The sequence below is a fragment of the Dinoponera quadriceps genome, unplaced genomic scaffold, assembly GCF_001313825.1.
Source record: "Dinoponera quadriceps isolate SergipeBrazil2010 unplaced genomic scaffold, ASM131382v1 scaffold545, whole genome shotgun sequence".
Lineage (NCBI taxonomy): Eukaryota > Metazoa > Arthropoda > Insecta > Hymenoptera > Formicidae > Dinoponera > Dinoponera quadriceps.
This window is the reverse complement of record NW_014554681.1, coordinates 201,449-227,152: the sequence shown is the minus strand read 5'-3', so window position 1 is coordinate 227,152 and position 25,704 is coordinate 201,449. Positions and strand designations below refer to the sequence as shown.

Sequence of the window (25,704 nt, the reverse complement as noted above, 5' to 3'; positions counted from 1 at the left end):
GAACATCGCGATCGCAGGAAGTGCGACGATATCGGGCAGACATTTAAGCATATGAGGCAGAGGCAACGAAATATCGCTCTCGCATACCCGTCAGATACTTGAGCGCGGTGTACTGAACGTCGTCGTACTGGTCGAGGAAGATCCTCAGCTGCAGCGCGCTGATACGCAAATCCGTCTCGTTGAATTCGTACTGATTGTTCCAGCCGATCGGCCCGAATTTCCGGCGCTCCTGCACGATGGCGTGAAAGAAGCAGAGGGAGAAGAGCAGATTCTTGAAGGCCCTCTCCTGCGACGACTTGTCGAAGAACTCGGAATCGCTTATCGGATCCTGCCGCAACATTTAATCCGATCGCTAGCGTTAATCTTATCTCGCGATCTTAATTCGGCGCGAATGAAAATAGAGATAGAGAGAGAGAGAGAGAGGGGTATTGTCTACCTGCAGGAAAGATCGCAGGATATTCGCGCGCAGTCCTTTGGGCGGCTCGTTCGTCATCTTCACGCCGTTCTGGAGAACGCTGACTGGGAAGTATTCGAACGGGTAGCTCGTCAGCCAAAGCCGGAAGTCCGGATGCACCGTGTCCGGCGTGAAGTTCTCGCAGATCTAAGGTGGAAATGAGAAAGAGGATTGAAGCGAAGAGATGTATCTTTTGAACGCGATAGAGAGAGAAAGAGAGAGAACACCTTACAAATAATGCATATATATATTATTATATATTTAATTTATGATATTATATTTTATCATATATTATCATATAATTAATTTTTTATCTACATCTGTGATCTCTATATTATTTATATATACATATACACATAATATATAATATTAAATAATATTATATATTTTTTATATACATAAAAAAGAAATAATCTTAAGGAGATTCGAATGTTTGACCAAATATAAAATAAATCTGTGATATATACATGATACAAAAGTTAAGTTAAAAGTCAAACTAACAACGCGTAACAGGAATTTCAATAAATAATCTTCCCCGTATCGTCTTGAGATATTTAATTATAAACATGTGCAAACACAGAAAGCTCATAAAACACGAAATTTCTTTTAACTTGACATATTAGTGTAAAAGATGGAAATTTAAAAAAACTACTATAATATTAAAGACTAATACAGATATTATAGACAAATTTCGGAATTATTGACCGTTTCGTTTTAAAAGCATGATGGAAAATAATGGAAAGTTTATAATTTATAGTAATATTCAAGATAATATGTATCTTATATGCATGTATGCAAGGTTATATTTAAACACTTATATACTTCTTTCTATTATCTGTGTTAGATCTCTGTTAGATCAACTGATGCATAAATATAGTATTAATGAGGAAAACAAAAAATAATATTTCCATATTTGTAATATTGCGTACATGTTTACCCCAGCTTCATAACAAATCAACATTTATTATTTGGTTAGTGAAATAAATATATAGGAAAGAAAATTTGCTTGATAAATAGTAAATTTATGAGAGACTCCCTTGACGCGCCACTGAAAACGCGGCACTTGGCCGCATCTCCTTAAATCAACGATAGATATATTCTCGTATATAAATAAAAATATTATTATATTCTTAGAAGGCTTTTAGTCCTGGATTGAGTCCAAGTAATACTTGTAACAATACAAATTCCCTTGAATCAAGGCTAAAAATCTTCTAAGAAGATTATAACATGCTTATACACGAGAATGTGTCTGTCATTGATTAGACTGATATTTCTTCCGTGTATACAATTTTGTAGCAATTTGTGAAAATTTTAAAATCCGATTTCTCAAGCAATCGTAACTCCAGATTTCAATACGATGAATCTGTCAAGAGCGGCGGTCCGAAATAAAAATGGGAGCCGGGGTCTTTCTGAAATTCCATCCGCGCGAAACGAAATGTTGAACGCGTCGAGCCGGCGGACACGCACGCCCGCCAGGGATCACCTTTTCCAGGGCGGGCATGAAGCTCTTGGCGACGTGGCAGTTCTGCAGCACCACCCAAGTGCCGTTTTTCACGCCTTCGTCAATGAGACCGACGGCTATGATCCCTTGGCCCTGACCCAGGGACAACGAGAACAGCCTGCTGGCGCCGAAGCCTTGGTCGTCGGCGAACTTCAGCAGGATCGCCATGGGATCCGCGCCGGGCGTCAGGACGAATATGAGCGGCACGCAGGAGTTGGAGTCCGCGTAGGAGGCCGGCAGGTCGAAGGGCGGTGGCTCGATGAATTGATGCCCTAATTGCTCTGCCCGAGGAAAACGGGGGCGAATTAGCGTCCCCGGAGGACAGACCGGCCGGAATTATTCATAACCATTAGCCGGGGCCGCGGCGAAATCTCAACCGAGTTGCGCCACGTCGCGTGATTCCGCGATACACCACGGGGATTTCGCGGGAGGATCTTCGCGAGGATGTGGGACGCGCGCGTGGGTCGCGTCGTCTCTCCGGGTCCTCAAGGATCGCGCTCTATCGCGGAGAATTTAATTCCTTCTCTTTACCAGCGTGTATAGGATGTCCCGGATTCGCCGGGGCGTTTTTCTCTTTATCTAGATCGATTTATTTATCCCGTGGCGCGCGGACGCGAACGTTCCGGGCTTTTCTTTTTCCTTCTATTTCCTTGCGCCTCCTTCTCCCCTTCCCCCCCCCCCACTACTTTTTTTTTTAAGTAACTACCTTTGACGAATAATTGCGCCGCCGGCATGATTTTGTCGGGACGAATGCAACGAAGCACCAGCATCCTTTCGAAGTTGCCGAGTTTGTTCCAAGGCGCGGGAAAAAGGAGGGTATGAGGCTCCCTGTGATCGAATACCTTCTTCCACTCGCCGACGTTTCTCGTGTAGTTGTCTTTTATTCCCTGGACAATAAAGTGCGCGAGAGACTCGCAAGAGAGAGAAATAGCGATTCCGGCCGGAGGAAGCAATTAATCTCGCGCGCGAATAACGGCGCTTATCAATCGGAATTAACAGATCAACGGATCTCATCAATCGGAATTTTTACTTGCGACCAAGTTATTTCGACGAAGTGTGACTTTTCGCGGTTTGAAAAATCGTCGCCGTTCGGAACGTGCCGAAGTGACACATTTCCCGCGAATCTATCAAGCGATACAATTTCGTTACATCTTCTTGCGAAGCACGATTCGCTTCCGCCGACGAATTTGTCGATATTTCTGTCCGGAGGTGAGGAACCGCGAGGAAATCTCTCGGGAAGATTTGATTCATTCTCGCGTTCGTGGCATGCGAGTTCCTTTTTACACGAAAGGTGTAACGTCGACGTTAATGTCGTAACGTTTCTCGGCTATCGCCGTTCGGGCGTATTTTACCGTAAATCCCGGCACGTCGTCCAACCGGCACAACTCGTCCCAGGACCGCGACGGCAGCCAATCGGTGGGATTCGCGAAGGGATTCTCGAGGCCGACGCCGCCGGTCAGTAGAAACATCCACTGGGCCATCGACAGCTCGCCCTGCTTGTTCAGCAAGTTCACGGACAGCAGGATCGAAAAGAGCAGCTTGTCCTTCTCGAAGAGCGATCGGCATATATTGACGTACAGCGAATAGGTGAAGTACTTGGTGAGGTCCTCCAAACGTTGCCTTATGCTCTCCGCACGCGGCGTATTCTCGATCGTGTTCTTGAAGAGATTGACGAACCAGACGAGCGAGTACTGGTACATCGGATCGATGTTCGCCAACATGGCTGAGAGAAGAGGTAGAATGGAAAATACGGTCGCGACGACGACACTTTTCGACTACCTTTCTCCTCCCTCTCGCGAAATATTCCGGAATTTCGCGATCGGCGAAATTCCGGAAACACGGAGAGTTCGAATTTCAGAACGGGCCGGTGTCAAAATTTCGGGGCTTCTATTTCATAGAAAATGTATCGCACGAAATATGTACGGAGATGTATGAAATATTCCCACATGGATGATACGATGACGTAACAACGTGACGATGTGATGATGATGTGACAACATGAAATAACGATACGATGATTTTGACATGTAAAATTTCGTTCCGACCCTGCGGGTAGTTTCTCTGCGAATGAGAGCAATGTTACTATCATGTGCGTAATTTCGCTCCTCTGTCTACCGACGAATCCGTTGCTTTTTCTATTCTCGCTCACCGATTGTGAAGAACAGGACCGTGCTGTAGACCGCGATCGGCGTGTACTCCAATCTCGCCGCGTCGATAGACTTCTCGGTGACCTCGGCGGCGGTTTGCTTAGCTTGAATCTCGTCGGACAGAGTCTTTGAGGAGCTTAACACGGCAATGGCTGTCTCGTCCTCGAGTATATTCGCCTGGGCGCCCGACAATACTTCCAAGATCTCACTCTCTATCTCCTGTAACATCCTACGAAAAGACACCCCGATACACACACATCGCTCGTCGAGGCAATGATAGTTCCGAGTTGTGAGGCGAGAGAGAGGGAGAAGGGGGAGGGTAGGAGAAAGAGGAGGAGAGGAGGTGAATAGAGGTTCACGAAATTAATATTCAATTACGAAATGCGAAATTCATCCCGTTTTATATCAATTTACTTGTATTTATTTATCATTACCGTTTCTACCGACAACTTCGCGCCATCGTGTAAAAGTAACGATGCCTGAAATAATTATCAACGATCAATTTGTTCGCGTAGGTGTTTTTTAATGCACCACCCGTAATAATTTTCCGCGTGCAAAACGTAATTATCCAATAAAATGATCTTTCGCAATTACAATTATTCGACATGTACTTCCTACGTAAAATAACGAGAGATAGGATCGAACAGCTGGAAGGTTTGACTCGTACTTTTTATTAGCTGCTCCTTGAATTATCAGCTGATTCTTCTCGGTTTCGAGGTCGGGTCTCTCTTTTGCGACGACTATACCCAAAAGCTGATCGTCCAGACCGACCGGAGTGATCATGAAGTTCAGCAACGTCACCTTCACCACCACTTCCGGCAGGTAATGCGGATTCCGCAGTTTCGTGGTGATGTAAAATCTACGGAAGTCGTGCGGCGCGTAAAGACGTCAATTAGAAAGTTGAGTTTCAGGCGAGTTTCACGAGCTCGTAAAATGCACAATGAATTGATAGAAACGTCGAAGCGCGAATTTATCCTTCTTTATTAAAGTCTTCTCCATTCCCAAGCAATTTGAGCGAGAAATTATAACGCTGATATAATATTACTATTATTTGGCGTTTGTTGGTTTAGTTAGGGTATTCTAATTACAAATACTGAGTATATTTTTCTACCAATATATACCGGAACTTGTCGGAGTACTCGATGATGGTGTCGCCGATCTTGATGTAGAGCGCGCCGCCGGACCGGAAGGTCTGCTTCATGAGCAACGGCTCCAGAGCTGCGTCCAACTCCTCGCCGATGTTCTCCAGCAGGACCGGTTGCCCGAATTGCACGGCGTTCTCCAAGACCCTCACGTAATCCGGCTGGTCCAGCTTGATGACGTTCAAGTTGGACGCCTTCTCCATGTTCTTCACCCACTTGTTCGCCTGGCCCTGCGGGTCGATCATCAGCGGCCATCGGCGCGAATTCTTGACGATGATGGCGTTGTCGATGGAGAAGAGGTCGGTCGGCAGGCCGAATATATTCCAGGACCTGATAAGCACCGGCTCGCCCAGCACCTGAGTCAACTGGTAGTCGTAGGTGCAGACGACGTTCAGACTGGTGCAGAATGCCACCCAGTTCTCCAGCTGCTGCTGTCGAAACTGCGTCGTGAACACGCCCAAGTAAGCCACTACCCCCGAGCTGATCAGGATGTCGCCTGTCAGCTTGAAATACTTTTCGCCGAGCGATCTGCCGACAGAAGAGATCCGTCACTCCCGTCGAGAGACCAGCCAAAGTCTCGAGGAAGTTACTCCAAGTTGTTCGTCGAGTGTTATTTAGGATGCATGAAAATTGTAATCACGATAGAGAATAAATGTACGCATTGATAGGAAATTATCATGATTTTCGGCGTCAAACGTATTTAACAGTAGTAGCAACGTACATGTAAGGTTATCATCACTGACGCTGCATTAACACTCGCTAGAAAAATGGTTCTGCCGACTATTTTTGTGATTAAAATAGAAAAAGGTTTATGTTTAGCGCCGAAAATAACTATAATTTTTTATCAGTGCGCGCGGAGTCGTTACTTGGCGTTCTCCGACCATCTGGCGTACTCGCCGCCGAGTCCGCCGATCAGCTCCTTGGCTCTCCTCAGCTTCTCCTCGCACTCCTTCACCTCCTCGTTCATCGCCTTGTAGTCCGCCTTTCGTTGGGCCAACAGAGTCTCGAGATTGGCCAATCTGTCCCGCACCTCCTGCAGCTGGATCCTCTTCAGCTTCAACTGCTCCATCGCGGAGGCGTAGTCGGCCTCGGCTTGAGCCAGTGCTTGTTTCTTCGGCGCTACCACCTTGGCGACCTTGTCGTATTCCGACAACGCGAACACCCAACGGCAGAGACCTTCGCAGGCGGTCGACACGGTCCTGATGTGTTCTGGGTCGAAGTTCGGGTTCGTCAGGATCGTCGTGCGGATCTTCGTCATGATCCGCTCCGGGATATGGTCCTTGTCGTAGGTGAGCAAAGACTCTAGGAACCGCATGTCGCCCAATATGCGCAGCGAGGCCTTCCAATAGTCCTCCACCACGCCCTCCGCAGTCTGAATCTTCTCCGGCTTCGCGTCCTGCGGCGGAGACAGGTGTCAGGGTAGTAATTTCCCAGCAATTATGCCCGGTCTTGTGACCGTATTTAATTGCTTTCCCCAATTACTATATAATTCTGCAATCTACGTCGAAAATGTTCAACAATAAGGTAAAAACGTTAATATTTTGTGTGTATTAACATTTGGATATTATCGTAAATTAAATTCAACGAAATTTAGGAAAATGAACGAATCTTACGCAAAGGGATTAATTAGTTTATCAATATCTGCAACGTCGCCTCGGAAAATGTAATAATCGTAATCACTTTCAATATGCAGATCGCTGCCATGACCAATCGCACACCGGCCGGCGGGCGCTTCATGGACTTCACGATCTGAATGTCCTGCGGGGTCAAGGTGTTCAGTGCTTCGTTCGCCGCGTTCAGTATCGGCATCACTTGCTGCAGATCCGCGTCGCACTCCGCGCGGATTTTGTTGGCTTCCGCGGCGACGACCTGACAATTTCAAAATTACCAATTAAAAATGAGTCAATCAAAACATATCTACCGTCAAAGTTTAGAATTAATTAAATGGCGGATTTTCAAAAGATCGAAGGACCGATTAAATATACTTTGGTACCTAACGATATCAAAATCGTTCAGATCGCGCTCGATTATTTTTCAATCCCGAAGAGGAATTAGAAATGAACTGCACGGTAAAAAAATTTTGTGTCAAAAAATCTGCAGAAATTCTTGTGTTGTTTTAACATGAGGGATGTATTAAAGAACTACACAAATATAATATTAAATTAACATATTCATCTTGTTAATATTAATCTTGTTAATATTTCGTCTTGTTAAATTACTTCTTAACATTCACCTTAAAGTTAAAGTAATGTAACATTTCAGTGGACGGTTTTTAACAGAAAACTTTTTACCGTGCACTGTAAGTAAATTAATCTCCGATGTGCAATTTGACGATGAGTAACTTTCAAATCGCGTATTTTAAATCGAGAGAATGTGCCCTCACCAAAGCGGCCTCTTCGTCCTTTTTGACGACCTGCTCCATCGCGCTGGCTTCCTCGCTCTCCCGCTGCACGTCCAAGAACATACGCTCCACGTCCTTCGCAGCTATCAACAGCTTCGGCTGCAAGGCCACCAGGATCTCCTGCATCTTTTCGACCTGTTTGTGCGTGCTGTCCAGCCTATCGAGTCCGCCCTCGTAGCGTTTTTTGCTGTCCAGGATCTCTTTTCGCTTTCGACCCAGCAGGTCCTTGAAGGTGTTGATGAGCTCGAGGTACGACGTCGGCGTGACGTAATTGTAACGATTCAGCATCCTGCGGAAGTCCCTGGTGAGATCCTGCGTAGACATGTGGAAGTATTGGCACATCTCGATGCAGGCCTGACGCTCCTCCGTCGGCATGTCGATCTCGCCGAGGAACTTGCTCGCCACGGCGAGCAGCGCGTCCTCCGGCCACGGCTGCAGCCAATCGATGGTGCAGCAGTTCACCAGGGCGGGGAACTTGCGGATTCGCGTGCGGAAGCTGTCGCCGATCGGCGACATCGTCAGCACCACGTGCAGGTGCTCGCGCACTGTCTGCACGAAGAAGTTGAAGAGCGCCACCGGGCTGCCGTCTGTCTGCATCGACCTGAGAAGGAGATCTCCTGAACGACTAAGTCTCATTTCGCATCGGGGAATAATTATAAGTGCAAAATAACGAATCGCGGAATTTAGGAAAATTCCTTCCGATGTTTTAGCCTCGGCTCTCCGCGAAATAATGCTCTTAGTGCGAATTTTGAAGACACTATTTTGCTTTTTATTTGAACGGATACTTTTATCCGATGAGTAACCGAAGTTAAACCTAATCGGAAACCTAATCGGAAAGTTAGTCGCCCTTTGAATATCCGTTGTAATTTTCGTCGGATATGGACGCGACAGACGAAACGACGAAACGATCGGACATTGCATTTGATCGAACATATCCGTTTGTGACTTTTTAATCGGATTATCCGACCAGATACGACCGAATATTTTTTTCTCAATGTAATACGCTCAGAAATCTAAATTGCTTTATCATCGAAAGCAAAAAACATTTCATTATTTTGATCGGGAAGAATACCTGTCTCTTTGCCGATCGATGACTCGCATTTGCTCGCAAATCTCACCCTTCTCGTCGGCCATGAAGAGATTCGGCACCTCGCCGGAGTTTAGGAGATTGCTGATGTCCTCCAAGAAAGTCTCTTCCTTGATCTGCGTGTCCATAAAGAGAAAGACAGTGTGCAGATCGGTAGCTGCGCTTCTCCGCAGGATGAGCTTTAGGTCGTCACTCCACTCGTGAAGGCCGTACTGCTGAGTCATTTGGATCTGGAAGAGCTCGTAGTCGGATATGTGACTCGCCAGTTTTGTCAGAGATTGCCGACCTGAGCCTCCCATGCCGACCAGAAGAGCGTGGCTTCGCGGCTGCATCATCACTCGGCAGATCTTCGAGAGATGCTCTATCGCGAATCTATGATACATAACATGCACTTGTTCGCCAGTTTTCCTCAATTAATATCTTAATAATAAAGGCAGCGTATGGAAAACGGCCCAGGATTTTTCTGTTCAGTTTAATGCGCTCTACCTGCACACGGCGGGTGTCATATTTTAATTCGGACACCTTGTATATTGTATATCGTCTTCTTACTGCATAATTCTTCATAAAACTACTATTCAAGATTTATTAATAGATAAGTTCCTAGATTTATCAGCGTGAAGTCCCCATTATTGCTCATTTTCCTTCCCCTTCAACCTGAACTTTATGTATCTGTTGAAAACATATAACCGACACTTCGCATGACGAATTCGAAGCAAGATTTCCCATTGGTTTCCCATTCAACGTGAATCCATTTCCGCTTTAACGCGAACACAAAAATCAATGTCTCTCGCACATGCACAATCCCGCTTGATTGATCCTCATTTGACGGAGAAATGATTTACGGAAATGCATCGGAAACACGGCGACTTTCCTTTTCCAAGACGGTTTTCGTCTCAAGTCGTTACGACGTCTGGAAGCGGAATTATTGACGTTTGTATCGATCTGCGCTCTAGATCATCGCTGTGGGGTAGGTCCAAGTACGATGCGGCGCGTGAGCGGAGAACAGGAGTCTCTTTCCTAAACTTGAAAACTATATTATAATTATTCGTTTTAATATTGACTGAAGACTCGCCTGAAGAGCACCAGATCCATGGGCGTCTTCGAGAGCGAGTTGTATTCCGCGAGATACTCCTCCACCGACAAAGCGAGCGAGTCCCAGTCGAAAATCTCGATGTACACCTTCTGATCCGCCATCGGGTCGTGGAAGTCGCAGAAGATGAGGTTTCGCAGATGCACTTCGGTCACTTGCGCGCTGGACTCGTCCAGCAGGTCCGCGAATAATTCGTCCATGTTGTCGTCCATGTGTTCCTTCATGGTCCTTCGGAGCTGACCCACCAGCCACTTGTTGTCGGTCTCATCGATCAGCCGGTCGCCGTAAACGCGAAGGACCTCGTGGACCCACAAACGCCTTATGCCGGCCTGAAAATATTGTTTAACCGGGAAACGCGGAGATTTATATTATTTCTTGTGAAAATCGCTTGTAATTGTTGTTAATGAGGATAATAATTGCGACCTTCAATCGGGACGAGGCAGTTATTTAAATTCTGCGATATTGATTATATATTCATCTAATCCTACAACTCACATTTTATAATTCAATTATAAAGCAATTATTTTAAATTAAACTATCTTCTTAAAAAAAAAAAACAACTAATAATTTAATTACTACGAAATAATTATGGAATATTTCACTGGAAAATCGCTCTTTTTCGCGAATAGGAACCAAGTTGCAAGAGATGTACGGCAAATTGGATAATATTTCATGTCTATAATAATATGAAATATTATTCATTCTGCACTTCACGCATTTCGGTGAAATCCGTACCGGGCTGATGATGCCCTGAGGAGTGGAGAGCAACACGCCTTGAATAACCCGCGAGAAGTCCCGCAGGTTGAACAAGTAGTGCGATTTAGCAGGGGTCGGCAGCAGGTTCTTCCTGGTCTCCTTGTAGATGTCGAGAGTGCCGTAGACCACATGGTCTACGCACGGCCCGTAGAAATGCGGGAAGTCGCGGGTGATGAAGTGCCAGGCGGTGATCCTGCCGAAGATCGTAACCAGCACGTCGTCCTCGAACTCGGAGATGCCGAGGGTGAAGAAGTGCCGCTTGAAACGCGGCGTGACGTCCAGGCCGCTCGAGGGTGGCCCCATCGCGCACATCAACTGTATATCGATTAGCTTGAACGGCGTTATATCCTTCCGATCGTACCAGGTGTAATGATCCAGCCATTGTCGCAGGAGCTCGATCGGGGGCTGCGCGCCGTACACCTCCTTCTGCGGCATGGACAGATCGTCCACGAAGATCACCCAATGCTTGCCGGGCGGCGCACCGAATAAAGCTGTGTCAACGGATCGGTTGTGATCATCGTGATGTTGTGACGATGGGAAAGTAGGTGAGAACGTTCTCCCGTGTGATTCGATTAGGTCAATTAATTCAAGAGGCTGAATCCACAACAATTGCCAAACCTAGTCTTTAGCTGTGGAAGTTACTTCTTTTTCCCGTGTAAAAACTTGTTAAAAGTATTAGGGTAATTATTTACTTGAATCTGGCACTTTTTTCTGTGTAATATTCAAAATTTAGAATCTGTGTTTCAGGATATGTAATCCAAAATTTAAAATATAGGACATTAAAATTTTGAAAATTTTAAAATCGAGAAATATTGAAAATTTAGGATTGTGTGTGAACATAAATAATAATCTCGTTAATAGTTATTAATATGATTACATCGATGAGATGATTTACGTTTCAATGATTGTCCGTGTATAATTAATATTTTTATGAATAATCAATAAGTATTGACGCTAATTAAGTATTAAAATACGTAATAATTAGAAGAATTATTAAAACGCGTGCGAAATACCGAGAAATTAAATAAACTTATACGTAACTTAATCATTTTAATAATAATTTTAAGCGACTTTAGATTAAAAGATACGTACCTATGCGTATCACACAGTAACAATAATTTCAACAACTGGAAATATATCAAGATCGATATTCCACACAATAAAAAACTCCGTGTTAAATTTGACACATTTCACATGTCCTAAACAGACCACAAATTTTATGTTAATTTAACATAAGGTTAATATGTTGGAAAATAATACCAATACTATGTCAAAAATTAACAAAAAATTAATATCCATTATATGTTAATCGACATTGAAGCATAAAATATTATTTTAACACTTACACATGTTGAATATCGACTCAACATAAAATATTGAGATGACAAAAACACAATATGTTAAATTAACATACGGGTATGTTAAAAATTTAACACAAGAATTTTTTAACAAAAAAGTTGATTTTAACATAACTACATAGTGTTTTTTATTCTGCAGATTAAATTGACGAACCCTTTTTTCGTCGGTCCAGCTTGCTCATAATAATATCCTGCGTCTGATTTGCCGTGGTCTGCGCGGAAAATATCACGAAGAGCGGCTTGAAGATTTCGGGGTCGGCCCTCTTCAGCAAATACTCCATAATGTAGACGGACTTCCCGGTGCCGGTCGGTCCGACCAAAAGGACCGGCTTGTGGTGGCCGACGAGGTAGTGGAAAAGATGGAAATATCGAACGGTTTCCACCGTGGAGACGATGATCTGATTCACCGGCATGTCTCTAGGGATCGGCGGGGCGTCCTTGAGATCGTCCAGCCAAGGCTTCCATTCGCCCTTACCCTTCTTGATGAATTTATAGTCGAAAACCGAGCCGGTGGGCGGCAAAGAAGCCACGTACGGCTGCTTCGGGTCTCCGATTTCCGGCGGGATGTCGAAGCGTGTCCGTACTGCCTCCGGGAATTGATTGTCCAGCAGTGCTCTGAACAGCATGTTGAACCACTCACGATAGTTGGCCATCAGCGTGCCGCCCATAGCCCAAATACAGGAGAAGAAGAAGCAACCCTGTGTCACGAAAATTTCATTCTCTCAAAATTAAATATTCCCAACAGTGAAAAAATCCCTTAGTTATCGGAACAAAAGCTCTTTTGTTATTTGAAAATCCGTTACGAAAACAGATCGAAGGGTTCCTTTATAATTTGTTGCTTTATGACCTGTTTAGGAAAACAGATCGGAAAATTACTGTTGCTAATCATCATTTGTTCATCATTTATTATTTTAATAAACTATTACCAAGCCAAAGTTGGCTAGAGTTGCAAATTAAAAGTACAAATTATTTGCTCCCATTACAAGATCATTTTTTATAACATGACTATAATAATAACAATTTATTGTAATTGTATATGTATAAATTATTTGTTGCAGGTACTGATATCTTGTTAAATTAACAAAAATTTTTCTGTCAGTGAAGGTGATCTCATATATCTTGAAAACAAATGTGCACATAATTAGTAGGACTGCCATGATACTTAAATCATAATTCGTGAGAAATGATGAGTATAAGTGAAGAAGTGTCATTATTTACTTTGATTTCTTTAACTTATTTCTTTTCACCATTATGAAAGCTTTGTGCTTTTTAATCGCGTACTTCCATTTGCATCGCAATGTGCAGCTAAGAATTTGTAAACCAGAAAACCGCAGCGCCCTGGAAATTTTTCTTAATAATTTTTTCTTTTTAATTTTTCCTTAAAATTTACTCACTTCTACTTGAGCTCTCATATTTAATTCCGAGAGCGCGCTCACGTACTTCTCGTCGTAATAGTCGTCCAGGAAGCAGTCGTACAGGTACATTACCGAGCGCGTCAGATTGGCGTCCGGCATCGTTATAATTTCCTGCAGACAAGAGGGCGGTGAGGACCGCGACTATCGGCGGAAACGAGAAAAGTTTACCCGAGCAGCCACCTAATAGAGCTCACCTTTGCGCCACAACGGCGTATTAGATGTAACAGAGGCGGGCAAAACCGCAGATACATATCCTTCAAGTGACTCTTGATATTCTCGTTCAGAGTAGCCGGCAACGTATTCAGCCACGAGGTCAAAATTGGTATCCAGCCGAGACTCGCCGGCTCCATGTAAATCATGCCGCATCGCGACACCGTAGCCGGCGATGCGACCTGTTACCGCGTTTTTGTCCCAGATTTGTAACATGGTAAACATTTTTTATTCTTGCGCCTTCGATTTTTTTTAATCTCGCTTTTCTAATGTCAGATGCGTGATTGTAAATTTTCACGCGCAATCCTAAATTTCCAATATTTCCCGATTTTAAGATTCTACATTTTAGATTTTACATTACAAATCCTGGGTCGCAGATTCCAGATTTTAAATATTACACGGGAAAAAAGTGCTAGATTCAAGTAAATAATTACTCTAATGTTCTTTAGCAAGCTTTGGTCGCATGGAAATAAAAATTCCCACAAGTAAGAATTAGCTGTCTATATAATACAACTGAAATTTAATTAATTCAGTCAATTATTTGTCTCTATATCTAGTTTATAGTTTCTAGAATTAAAAATTAAGTCTGGTAACTAAATTTCAGCTGTATTATATGGACAGCTAATTTCTTCCTCCCGTGAATTAATTAAATTTTACTTGGATAATTACCTAATAAAATATTTAAAAAATTTTGCTAAGGAGTAATTGGAGTAATTCATTATTGGAATACGGCATTTTTTTCTGTGTGAATTTTAGAATTCAGAATATATTGATCCAAAATTCCGAGGACTTCGAATTCAAAGTATGCAACTTCGGACCTGGCACAAAAACTTCTCGAACTAAGTCAAATGAGATATCTCATGCAAAATTCTCCGAACCGCGCTATGTAACCTCAAGTCACCTCCAAATCCATAGGCTCGAAGATCAGGTTCGTCGTGGGCGCGAGCTGGATGATCTCTCCGGAGGTGAGGCAAAGCTTCTTATTGTCATCCAACACCGTGTTCATATTCTCGATCCAAATAGCGTCCACGGGCCCGTCGAAGATGAGCCACTTCCTGTTGAGATTAGTGGAGGTCGCGAAGGCGCGATAAGACACCGCGAGGATGCCGTCGCTCCACTCGTGCGAGGCGGGGTCGAACTGGCCGTACAACTGGCCCATGGTGACGGCCTTGGGATTGATCACGGTGATCTCCACGCGATGCTCGTCCATCAGCTGCCTGCTCTCCAGCAGTCTCAGACACTCCGCCAGCATTTTGTACGCCGAGGTCTTGCCGCCGAACGGCAGGCCGACGAGCATAAAGCCGTGTCGCACGATCATCATCTCGTAGATCTGCTGGATCTTCTCCAGGAAGAAATCCGTGCACTGCAGGTTCGCCTCGGCACAGGCTTCCCGCGTGCACGCGTTGATGTGCGTATAATCCGGCGTCGGCAGGATTACGCCGGGGAAGAGGTCCGAGGCTATACCTGATAGAGGAGAAAGTTGAAATTTAAAAACTCAAACTTCGTCTCTACGGAATTCGTCTGAAGGATTATTCGTCGAGAAAAAATTCTATTGGCAACTCGGATCTAAATCGGAAAACGTATATATTTCTTTGTAAATATTATTTAAAAACATTTCAATAATAAACATTAATTTACTCAATTAATTAATTGATTATCAACGATAAAATTGCAGATGGAAAGTGTCAAGGATGAAATTTAGTGGGGAGTGTAGGAGATGTTTTTAATACTGAAATTTGAGATTTTTTGGTTCTGGAATTTCAACTCAAGCATAGTAAGAATCGTAACATTTCCATATAACTATATTCGTAATATTTAAAATAAATAACGCACGTGGGGAGAGCTGTGTGAAAAAAATCCCCGGGCTTCGATTTTCGTACCTTCGAAGAGCGGCAGGTCGTGGATCAAGAACTTCGGCAGATTGACGTCCAGAATACTCCTCAGCATGAGAATATCCTCGGACTCTTCGGGATAGCGCAGCTTCAGGTTACCAGCCGCGATCAAGACGGACTTAACCGCCCGCATACCGTAATCATAGTGATGCTGACTGCTGAGTTGCTCCGAGCAGAGCTTATAAGCTGTGACGATCTTCACGGCCAACGGTCGGCCGTTGTAGAATCCGTACGAGTACAGGGTGTTCTCCGCGATGAGTGCGTAATCGGGCACCATCATGGCGACTGGTCGGAAGAGGGCCTTGAGATTGTCCGGCAGTTCCGATCTGCCGGCGTATCCCGGGTTCATGGTGATGAAGGTGGCGCAGGTGGGGTCTAAGTAGATCTCGGTGCCTTCGAAGACCATCTTCTCAAGGCCGGCGTTAATGGCGCGCTGGATCGTGAGGATCTGCTGCGCCACGACCGACAGAACCTCCAGGTCAATGCGGTTGAACTCGTCAAAGCAGGACCAGGCGCCGCAGGAGGCGAGTCCTTTGAAGAACTTGCCGAGCGCGAGGTAGTCGAGGCCCTCGGAGCAATTGAAGACGACGCACTGTTTGGCTACTGCCTTCGCGAGGTCCTTCGTCGTCTCCGTCTTACCGGTACCGGCCGGTCCTTCGGGCGCGCCACCCAGGTAAAGGCTGAGCGCGCCGAAGAGCGTACGGTAACACCGATCGGTCAGCGGGGTGATCACCAGTCGAGTCGTGTTGCCGAGGTACTCGTAGCCGTAGCGTTGGTAAGAATTGATCATGTACGCCCGCATGTTGTCCTCCTGTGCGGAAACGCGATTGAAGTCGTACCACGTCGAAAATGTGAGGTGTGTGTGTGTGCGTGTGTGCGGTACGAAGTACGGAATCTTTATTACGTTTAATTAGTTAATTATCTTTCACATTTCGCGTGTCGTATATATTATTATCATTAATTTTATTATCATTTATTTATGTTTTTATTTAGTTTCGTGTTATACATAATTCTATAATTATACATAATTATAGAATTATATATATTCTATAATTATACATTCATTATATATAATTCTATAATTACACATAAAATATATATAATTATAGAATTATACATAAAAATAATTAAATGTCGAACAGAAAAAAACAATGCAGAAAGTGAAGATCTACTGACAATGTTTAATATAGAACGCGATCTAATCTCTCATAACCTTTAATCTAACGTAATCTAACTAAATGCAATGTAATAAATTAATTCTCCACGCGGAGGAGAGATAAATATTTCTCGGTATAATTTCTTGGTAGAAGATCGTTAAAGGAGATGAATAACGCTGACTAATTATTCTGATATCGAAAATTCGTAATCGACAGACCCTAATTGCGACATTAATTAAGTACCATCCAATAATATCTCATTTGGCACAGCCACTGGAAGTCAGTATTCTTCACCACTCCGTCCCTGTGCAGTGCCTCGAGGACGTCCTTGCTGTGTACATCCAGCGTAACCAAAGCCTCTGGAAAGAACAACATCATCATCGTAAAAACAATATTCTCGATTTTTTCCCCCAAGCTTTAAAAGATCTCGACCGGTTCTCGTTCAATCACCTACCGAGAGTGGTGCGGTTCTGCTTGGAGAGGGTTCCTCGTATCAGCAGGATAATGTCATGCAGCTCCTGCTGGGACTGTTCCAAGTATCTCTTCAAGCCTTCCACCCCCTTAGGCATGGCTTCCTCGACCTGTTGCGTCCAGTACGTCTGACCTACGCAGAGGACAGTCTGGCCGGGCCATTGCAACACCCAGACAGTCCTTTCCTCCTCGTGATACGCCAGTATCGCCTGGTGCACGGCGTACCGCACGCTCTTCCGCATCTCAGACTCGAGCTCGACCAGCCACTTCTCCACTTGTCCTCTAGCGGCGGAGGTCGATATGATCTCCGTGAGATCGACCACCTCGCCTTCTGAAGACTGCATTGACAGCACCTCGAGGTCCTCGTTGAATCTCAATCGCGCTATGCCTTCGAAGCACTTTTTCAAGTGCGGTTGCACCCTGAAGAGAAACAACGTTCTTATCCTAAACTTATTCTCGATTATCTTTTTTTGTTCCCGTTGAATATAAAAATTTCGTTTTCTGTAGCTCTTGTTCCTGGTCGTTTTCCTTGCATAGATTATCGCACTATGTATAATTATAGTTTAAATAAAAAATAATTACGTTCTCACAGAAAATATATTGCTCATAGAAATTAACTTGTGTTAGTTATAAATAAGAAACTAAAATTAAGTAATAATAGCTTACATTAATTATCTTGTGTATAGAAATATGCAAAGATGAGCAATTAAAAAATCTTCTAATTACTTTATAATTATCGTTATATTACCGTGTTGGATCCTTCGTCTCAGACAGGATTTCCAGCAGCTCGTCGTTGGAAAGGAAGAAGAACCTGGGGAAGTAGAGTCTCTTTCTCTCCAAGTAATCGTTCAGGCCCAATTGAATTTGCTCCAACAGCAGGAAGCTCTTCTTGAGCCGCTCCAGCATCTTGTCGATCTCGACGACGACGAGTACGCGCGGGTCGCTCTGGACGTTCTTCATAATGTCCCGCCATATTTTATCGACCGTAGAGAACTTCCTCCCTTCCTCCGGCATTTGTTGCTGAATGTCCGGCGAGGTAAAGATCGGCTCGAGGTACATCCAAACACCCTGGACCTTCAGCCATTGGTCCAGGATGTCCTGCAGCAAGTGCAGCGTTTTCTCCCATTTTCTGTGATCAAATGATACATATTGTTATACATTAATAGTTTACTTTTATCATAAGTTATAATATTATACATTCAATTGTCCTTTTTTGAGACAGCTTGTATCATGGCCATGAGGATACTCGATGGAACGATAACATTAATTTTTGTCCCGTTAATAAAACACACATACGCACAATAAAATTAAGAAAATAACAACTGAAATACGCAAAAATATAGAAATACAAAAAATGATAACTTTAATCGTTGAAAATGAAAACTAAATAAATCGTATCACTGAAGTCAATACTAATACAAACAAAGATAAATGAATAAAATAAAAGTAACGAAACAAATAAAATATAAATGACAAAGAATTTACAAATATAGAAAAACAATGATTAAAATGAAACAACTGATATAAAAAATAACGTTACAACGAAAGCAAATAGAATTACATTATTCTGGTCTCGAAGGGTTTGATGTACGGGGAATTTTTGATGGTCACTGTTTTCATAATGTGATCGTCGAGCAGGAGCTGTATGTCGTCGACACCGGCGATGACGAAGGTGCCGGTGTCTTTGTACGGGTTCACCGTGAATGCCAAATCGGCCCATTCTTTCTGCATCTTGTCGATAGCGTTCTCCAGAGCGCTCTCCCTCGTCGCGACCTCGGAGATGACCTCGAACTGGCTGATGTACGCCTCCAGCTCCATAGCCAGCACCTTGCCTAAGGTCAGGTCGGGGTCGAACTTGATGGGGATACCCACGATCGCCGAAACTTGCTCCCAATGCCGCAGCTTCATGCCGGGATTACCCAGCGTCATTATCACCGGCATATACTTCCGGAAATCCTCGATCTTCTCGCGAACCGTGAGCGCCAGTTCTCGCACATCCGGTTCATGGAACGCTTTCTCCAGCTTGTAGATCGTCCTACGGCCCGAACTCGATTTTATCATCAAGTAAAAAGAAATATTGACAAGATAATGATTAGTGTATATTTAGTTCCAATTCTCTACTTAATTTTAATTCTAATTCTAACTTATTTACACGATAACAAAAATCCCTTTGGAAAGTCTTGTACACAATTTTTGCGTATAGCTGCAGTAGAATATCATAAATTAAACAGAGCTATAAGCGATATATTTTCTAGACAAATATCGCATAATGAAACTATGTGAATTTATACAACTGTCAATTTAAATTACAAATACAGATTACAGAAAATATATATGCAATTTTCGTAGCTTGCGTCGCGTGCAGGATATAATAATAACAATCTTTATTCACGGGAAGAATCCCTTTAGCTTACATAAAATAATATAAAAAAAGTCGCAAACGGAAATAAAAAAAAGAAGGTAAAAAGAGAGAGTTACAAAATATATTAAATATTAAAGATGAGGAGACGAAGAGATTAGAAGTGGAAATTATAAGTAAATAAATGTAGATGAATAATTCACGGTGTAATATTTGTCCTGCTTTTATACAATTTTTTTGTAATATTTATTGTAACTTTTCCAAGTCACGAAACTCGACCTGTAGAAGTTGCCCATGTCGTTGTCGATGTCCTCGGGATAATACGTGCCGATCATGCTATTTATCCATTTGTCATGCTTCGTGAGGAACTCGCAGGCGCTGTCGAAGAGCTTCTTGAACGGCTGCAGACCGTCCGCGATTTGCTTCCGCAGAGGATACTGCGTGATTTCCCAGCCGAAGGAGACCTCCTCCTCGTTGAACCTGTCGATTTTCTGCATCGCCGCGATCAACTGTTCCTCTAGGAGCTGCGCTTTGCGCTGGTAACGATATATCTCGTCGATGTCGCCCCAATATTGCATCTCGTCCAACTGTTTCTCATAGGAATCCAACTCTTCCGCGAACTTCTGGTATCTGACTGCAAGGGGAGACCAAGATAATTCGCCGTTGAGACGCAGCAGGCGAATAACATTAAAAATAACCGTGGTAAATATAAATACGAATATTAATTGGGTATTAATTTTTAAGCGAATAGAATTAAGCGAACGTTAATTTCGATAAATCGCTCTCGATTCGTCGGAAAATCCATCGAATTTCCCCGATAACATTCAATTAACGACGAGGATAATTTAGTTGATTGAATATCGATCTGATTGCCGATGAGAAAATAAGTCCAACTGTCAACGAATGAACCTCTCAGCGCTTCTTGAAATTCCAGCGTCTTGGTCTCGATGATGATCCGATTGTCCTCGAAAACCTGGGGCATCCTGTGGTACAACTGGAAGGCCCTGCTGTTAATACTGATCTCACTCTCGGTGAGCAGCCAATAGTCCGACAAAAATACGATGTGCACGATTGTGTCCATCAGCTTGAGCTCCAGGCTCTTCATCGTGACGTCACTGATCGTCTGCGCGAACCCGATGAGTTCCATCAGAGCCGCGGTATTGAGAGGCGGGGTCAAGATTTGCTCAATTATGGCCTCGTATTCCGTCACAACGCTAGATGTATAAGTTTTTGGTTGCATTTTATTACAGCGATCAATAATTTACACGGAAAAATATACTATTGCATCGATAGAATTAATCAACCGAACCATAATTGGAATAAATCTTCTTGATTCAATAGCAATATTTGAAATCGACACTTGAGTTATTACTATTAAAATAATGTATGATGTATTAGTTTTAATATTTTGCTACTGAATCGCGAAGATTTACTCCCATTATGACGCTGTCGACCAATTTTGCTGACGCGACAGCATTTTTTGCGTTCAATGCCCTTTGTGAAAAACGATTATTCAGTGTGACATTTGTAGATAGGAAACGTTGGCGAAAATAAGAAGACTTTGTTGCGAAAGTAATTTCGTACATGGGAAACGGAAAGTATTTTGCGTGTTGCATTGAGATTTTAATTAATATATGAAATAACACGTGCGCATGAAAAAATTGACGAAACATAGAGAATACATAGAATTAAACATAGAATTAAAACGCGGGAGATACAATTATTTCGTTTTCCCTCGACAAAAGGCACGGGCGGAAAAGTGCCGGTTGTTATTTGTTCGTTAAATATGAAACGTTGAAAAACCCATGCGAAAGAGCAATCTTGGAAACCGTGCGATGAAAATTAATGAAAATATAACTAACACAACTAATTATAATTGTAGGATCCTTTGAACGCTGCAATTTCTTTTTTCATCTCGATTATTTACCCTTTCGTGATGGTCTGATATTTGTCGACGAGATGACGAAGCAAGAGCCCTTTGAAGTGCTCGATGTTGCCGGTGACGGTGTCGACAAAGGACGTGTGGGAAATTTCGAAGAAACCCACGAATACCGTCCTCTCGACGTCCATCGCGATCCGACCGGCCAGCTCGTGGTAGTGCTTAATTTTCTCGCCGTGCTCGTTCAGCTTCCTGTTCTCGTCGAGCAGGAAGACTTCCGCCCGGGCCAGTTCCTCGCCGTCGCAGAGATAGATGTAGCATCTGCAAGCGGGAAGCTACGTTATATCAGGAGGAACGTCCTTATCGGACCATTCGTGCTGATGAGAATCGATAAGCACTTCCTCAGCTCGGTCATCTTCTGCTCCGGGATTATTCTCTCGCAGTCGATCAGCTCTCTTATCTGCGTCTTGAAACGCTCCACGATGGGCTGCGAGATCTTCGGCTGCAAAGAGCAAGATGCGGGCAATCATCAGTGATAAGGATTCAGACGATAAGAAATGCGTCTCACGAGCCCGAACGGTGGATATTCGCGAGATAGAGCGAAATGGGCGCGATCGTCCCGATTTCTTTAGTCCCGGTCGGAGCGATCGGAGTGATAAGTCGGGGGCCCTCCGATATTTCGAGGTCCCCCCGTGCTTAATAATGCGAAACCTTAAGGAATTCTTGCGGACCCGCCCAGTCGAGGTAGAGCTGCGTCTCCAATCTCTCGAAATTCCTCGCTGCGTCGCATATCATCTCGAGAATGTTGCAAAGCGATTCCTTAAATTTGTCGAAGGACGGCTCGAAGACGATCTCATTGGACTCGACGACGACGTTCAGCTTAAAGCTGCAGACCGTTGGCTGTTGAGAAACGAAGAGAGTATAAAGCCCGACGTCGTTCGTCGAAAACGCCCGACGCGAAAGTAAAGAGAGATGTACGGCTACAAATAAGGAATGCAGTAATAGTCTTGCCTATTAATTCGCAAATTACACGTCGTGTAGTTGTACGTCGCGTCGGTAGCGTCTCTCTGGTGCTTGTAAAAAATTCGAAATAAATGCTGACAAGCCTCGAAGAGCGTTGAAAGCTGAGAAGATGAAGATTATTGCGAAAAGGGCTTTAATAACGCTGCAGAGGAAGGAAACGCCGTTGAGGACACGCGTGCACTTCCTCGCGCTGGAAATGATTTCCGCGACAATCGATCGCGGTCGAAGGCGGATATACACACACATACACACACATCTATATATTCACCTTACCGTGCACGATGTAATTAACGAAATCCCGAAGGGAGTACTTGCAGGCGTTTAAAAGCTGCGACTCCATCAGGCCGGCAGCGCAATCGAAGAACTTTCTGAACTGCTTACGTCGCAATGGGCTGGGCACCAGATTTTTCCTATTGTTCTGAAAAGGATTCGGATAAGGAACTGGACGAACAGGAAACGAGACACCCCCTTCAGCCTTTAACGCTTCTCAACTCCGAACAGGTCTGTATATGACCATCGTCTGGCGCAATTAATGGATAAACGAGCGACAGAAATGAGAAAGATAATCGATACCCAAAGAAACACAAGGACAAGGAAGTAATTACACGTTTTCTTTCTAATTATTTTTTTCAGACGTTGCGCGTTTTTGCTTGTCGAGAAAGACTTTTGCACGATAAATAATTGAATATATCAAAATAAATCAAAATATTTAAATAACTTAATAATAAGCGAACGGATAAATATAAAGAGAAATAAATAAGGGAAATAAAAAGAAATTTACAAGAACCAAATGAAATGAATGGTGAATTTATTTCCTTTAAATTTTCTCACATATATCATATTTCGTCCGTTTTTGTTCTCAAGGATCAAGGACGTGTTTGAGGATTTATTGCCCATTAGTGCTGTGTATTCGGTGACACATCAAGGGAGCCACTTGTAAATCTAATATTTATCAAGAAAAATTACGTTACTATATTTATTTTACTACTTTATCCTATATTTATTTCATATATTTATTTTACTACCCAGATAATAAATATTAATTTGAGACGAGAAGGTAAAGTAGCATATATACATATATATATATACAATATTATTATTATTAAATGCAGAAATATCATTATTTTTCTTTTTTTTTTAAATACTATTTTATGCGTTAATTGATTCAATAATAATATACAGATAATAAAAAGAGATATACGTGTTTAAATATGTGCATATATTTCGATTACTACAAATCGTAAACTTTACACCGCTATATTTTCAAAACAAAACGGCCAATAATTTTAAAAATTGTGTATAATCTCTGCGTACATAGTCTTTAATATCATAGTAGTATTCATAAAAATTTTATTTTTAACTTGGAAGATATTAAAAATAGAAATTAAAAAATAGCTATCTTAAGGAATACATATCAAAAGTGTTAACTTTAGTTACAAATATCTCAGTTGTTGAATAATCAATTTTTTTCTAATTACACGAGTAATGAGTTAAATAATTTCAATGTGTATAACATTTCAATATATATGCAATGCAAGTTTCATCGACTTCTTTCAAACTCATTTCACCTTGCGACCTCCTTTAAAGCGAAATAACTTTCTTAACTGATCCAGACTCTAAATTACTGTCAAACTTTTGATATCACTTTTAAATGTAATGTGGGTCAATTTGTAATTTTTTCATTATTTGGAGCTTATGGGCAATACATCCTCGAGTGAATCGCCGATCATTACCACGAGAAATATCTCTTGGATCCCGAGGTACCAGGACTTGCTAAGAATCCGCTGGTTGTCGGCGATCTGACGGACGATCAAGCTGTTGAAGTCCGCCAAATCCCAGCTTCCCTTGTGCACGACGATACCTTTCATATTGATCAGGCGAAATTCGCTGGAAAGAGACGAGAAAAAGGAGAAAGGGAAAAAGTCACCGTTCCGTTGGCGAACAACGAAACTACGATGTTGGGATCGTCGTGTAAGCTCGGCGATGTTACCTGTAATCGCGCACCCAATGCTCCAGGGTCATTCGCATGCACGGATTTACCAGGTGCAAATCGGCGCGCAGGATCTCGCGACAGTACACGATGTGTTTTCGCAAATCCGACCGAACGGTTTGCTGCTGATCGCCCACCTCAATCGCGTCGAACTGCAATCGATACAGCGAATTAACTTGTCAACGGTGAAACGTCAATCTCTATTATCCGATCTCGCATACAATGCGAAAGCGATACTGAAACTGTTTCGTTGGAAATATTCGCGTATTAAAGTTGTTTGTCTCATTTGCTGTTCAGGGTGTCCCAGAACAACACAGACGAATTTCCTGAGAACCTAGAACGGGTGAAGACGAATAAAAAGTCCTCTACCATCTTGCAAACAACAGGCGGAATTTTGAGTTATTAACTGTGGAAAATGGCCGTGTATAAAGTATTGTATATATGTATTTCTTTAATAACTCGAAAATCCCTGTTGATCTGGAACACCCTGTATATTTTGATTATTTATTTTTACTATACAAGTATGAGACGCGCGAGATTGCCGCGAAAATATCGAGTCGTCTTCAACCGACGAAGATAAAGATTATATCGTACAATCGGTGTTCTTGGCGTTCGACAAATGAAATTGAAATTTGACGTCGATGGAAGTTGATCCATCTCTTTTTCTTTCTCTTTCTCTCTCTCTCTCTCTCTCTCTCTCTCCTCCCTCCCCTTCGGGAGGGGTAAAAGTCATGCCGTTACCTCGGAGGGATAGTCCTCGAAAGGATTCGCGAGCGCGAACTCGACGACGGCTTTCTTGATGTTCCTCGTGAAGTCCTCCTTGATCTCGTACATCAAATTATCGGCGAAATCGGGAAATCGTTCGCGCAAAGTGCCGGGGACCAAAGCGAGTATCGCGTCGATGCAATCTTGGCCGATACTCGCCGTGTTAATTGTATCAACGCCGTTGCAGATGTAATAATAATAACGGTTGACGTCCTTATCGTCGCTTAGGTCCACGCTCACCTCCGGCAGCTCCGGTTTCACTATTAAACCCACCATAAATCTAGTCGCAAAAGAATCCATTTGGAGCGTCACAAGTCCCTCTCCGACCCGGTGATTAAGTCAGAAATGTAATCTGTCGCGTCGCTTTGCATTGCGCAAAACCAATTCTATTTTATTTGAGTTTTATCACAGTATGGTAATGATTTCGTTGTTGTTCACATTAATTAAAATTAATGTTCACATTAATTAAAATTAATATACCGAGACAATATAATGCCTAAAATAATATCCCTCTAATACGGTATAATATTAATACATACATATGGTGGTTAGTGTATATATAATATCTGATAACATTAAATTTTAGACTATTAGCGAATATTATGTT

General features: G+C 42.9%; 1 protein-coding gene across 1 annotated transcript in view; it reads right to left on the bottom strand.

Annotated features, from left to right (window-relative positions):
• The window catches only part of LOC106740829 (dynein heavy chain 7, axonemal), a 32,000-nt gene that overhangs the window by 5,993 nt on the left and 303 nt on the right, over positions 1 to 25,704 (bottom strand). The window contains 32 exon segments of the mRNA XM_014612260.1: positions 88 to 328; positions 437 to 601; positions 1,938 to 2,236; positions 2,662 to 2,842; positions 3,308 to 3,678; positions 4,105 to 4,331; positions 4,770 to 4,961; positions 5,224 to 5,772; positions 6,111 to 6,640; positions 6,925 to 7,113; positions 7,628 to 8,246; positions 8,718 to 9,104; positions 9,805 to 10,151; positions 10,558 to 11,069; positions 12,091 to 12,634; positions 13,331 to 13,462; positions 13,546 to 13,743; positions 14,463 to 15,025; positions 15,442 to 16,264; positions 16,854 to 16,969; positions 17,065 to 17,501; positions 17,830 to 18,210; positions 18,643 to 19,113; positions 19,654 to 20,074; positions 20,350 to 20,654; positions 21,368 to 21,640; positions 21,718 to 21,821; positions 22,031 to 22,219; positions 22,611 to 22,760; positions 24,076 to 24,229; positions 24,333 to 24,484; positions 25,074 to 25,377. Coding sequence (XP_014467746.1) covers positions 88 to 328; positions 437 to 601; positions 1,938 to 2,236; positions 2,662 to 2,842; positions 3,308 to 3,678; positions 4,105 to 4,331; positions 4,770 to 4,961; positions 5,224 to 5,772; positions 6,111 to 6,640; positions 6,925 to 7,113; positions 7,628 to 8,246; positions 8,718 to 9,104; positions 9,805 to 10,151; positions 10,558 to 11,069; positions 12,091 to 12,634; positions 13,331 to 13,462; positions 13,546 to 13,743; positions 14,463 to 15,025; positions 15,442 to 16,264; positions 16,854 to 16,969; positions 17,065 to 17,501; positions 17,830 to 18,210; positions 18,643 to 19,113; positions 19,654 to 20,074; positions 20,350 to 20,654; positions 21,368 to 21,640; positions 21,718 to 21,821; positions 22,031 to 22,219; positions 22,611 to 22,760; positions 24,076 to 24,229; positions 24,333 to 24,484; positions 25,074 to 25,377 — 10,526 coding nt within the window.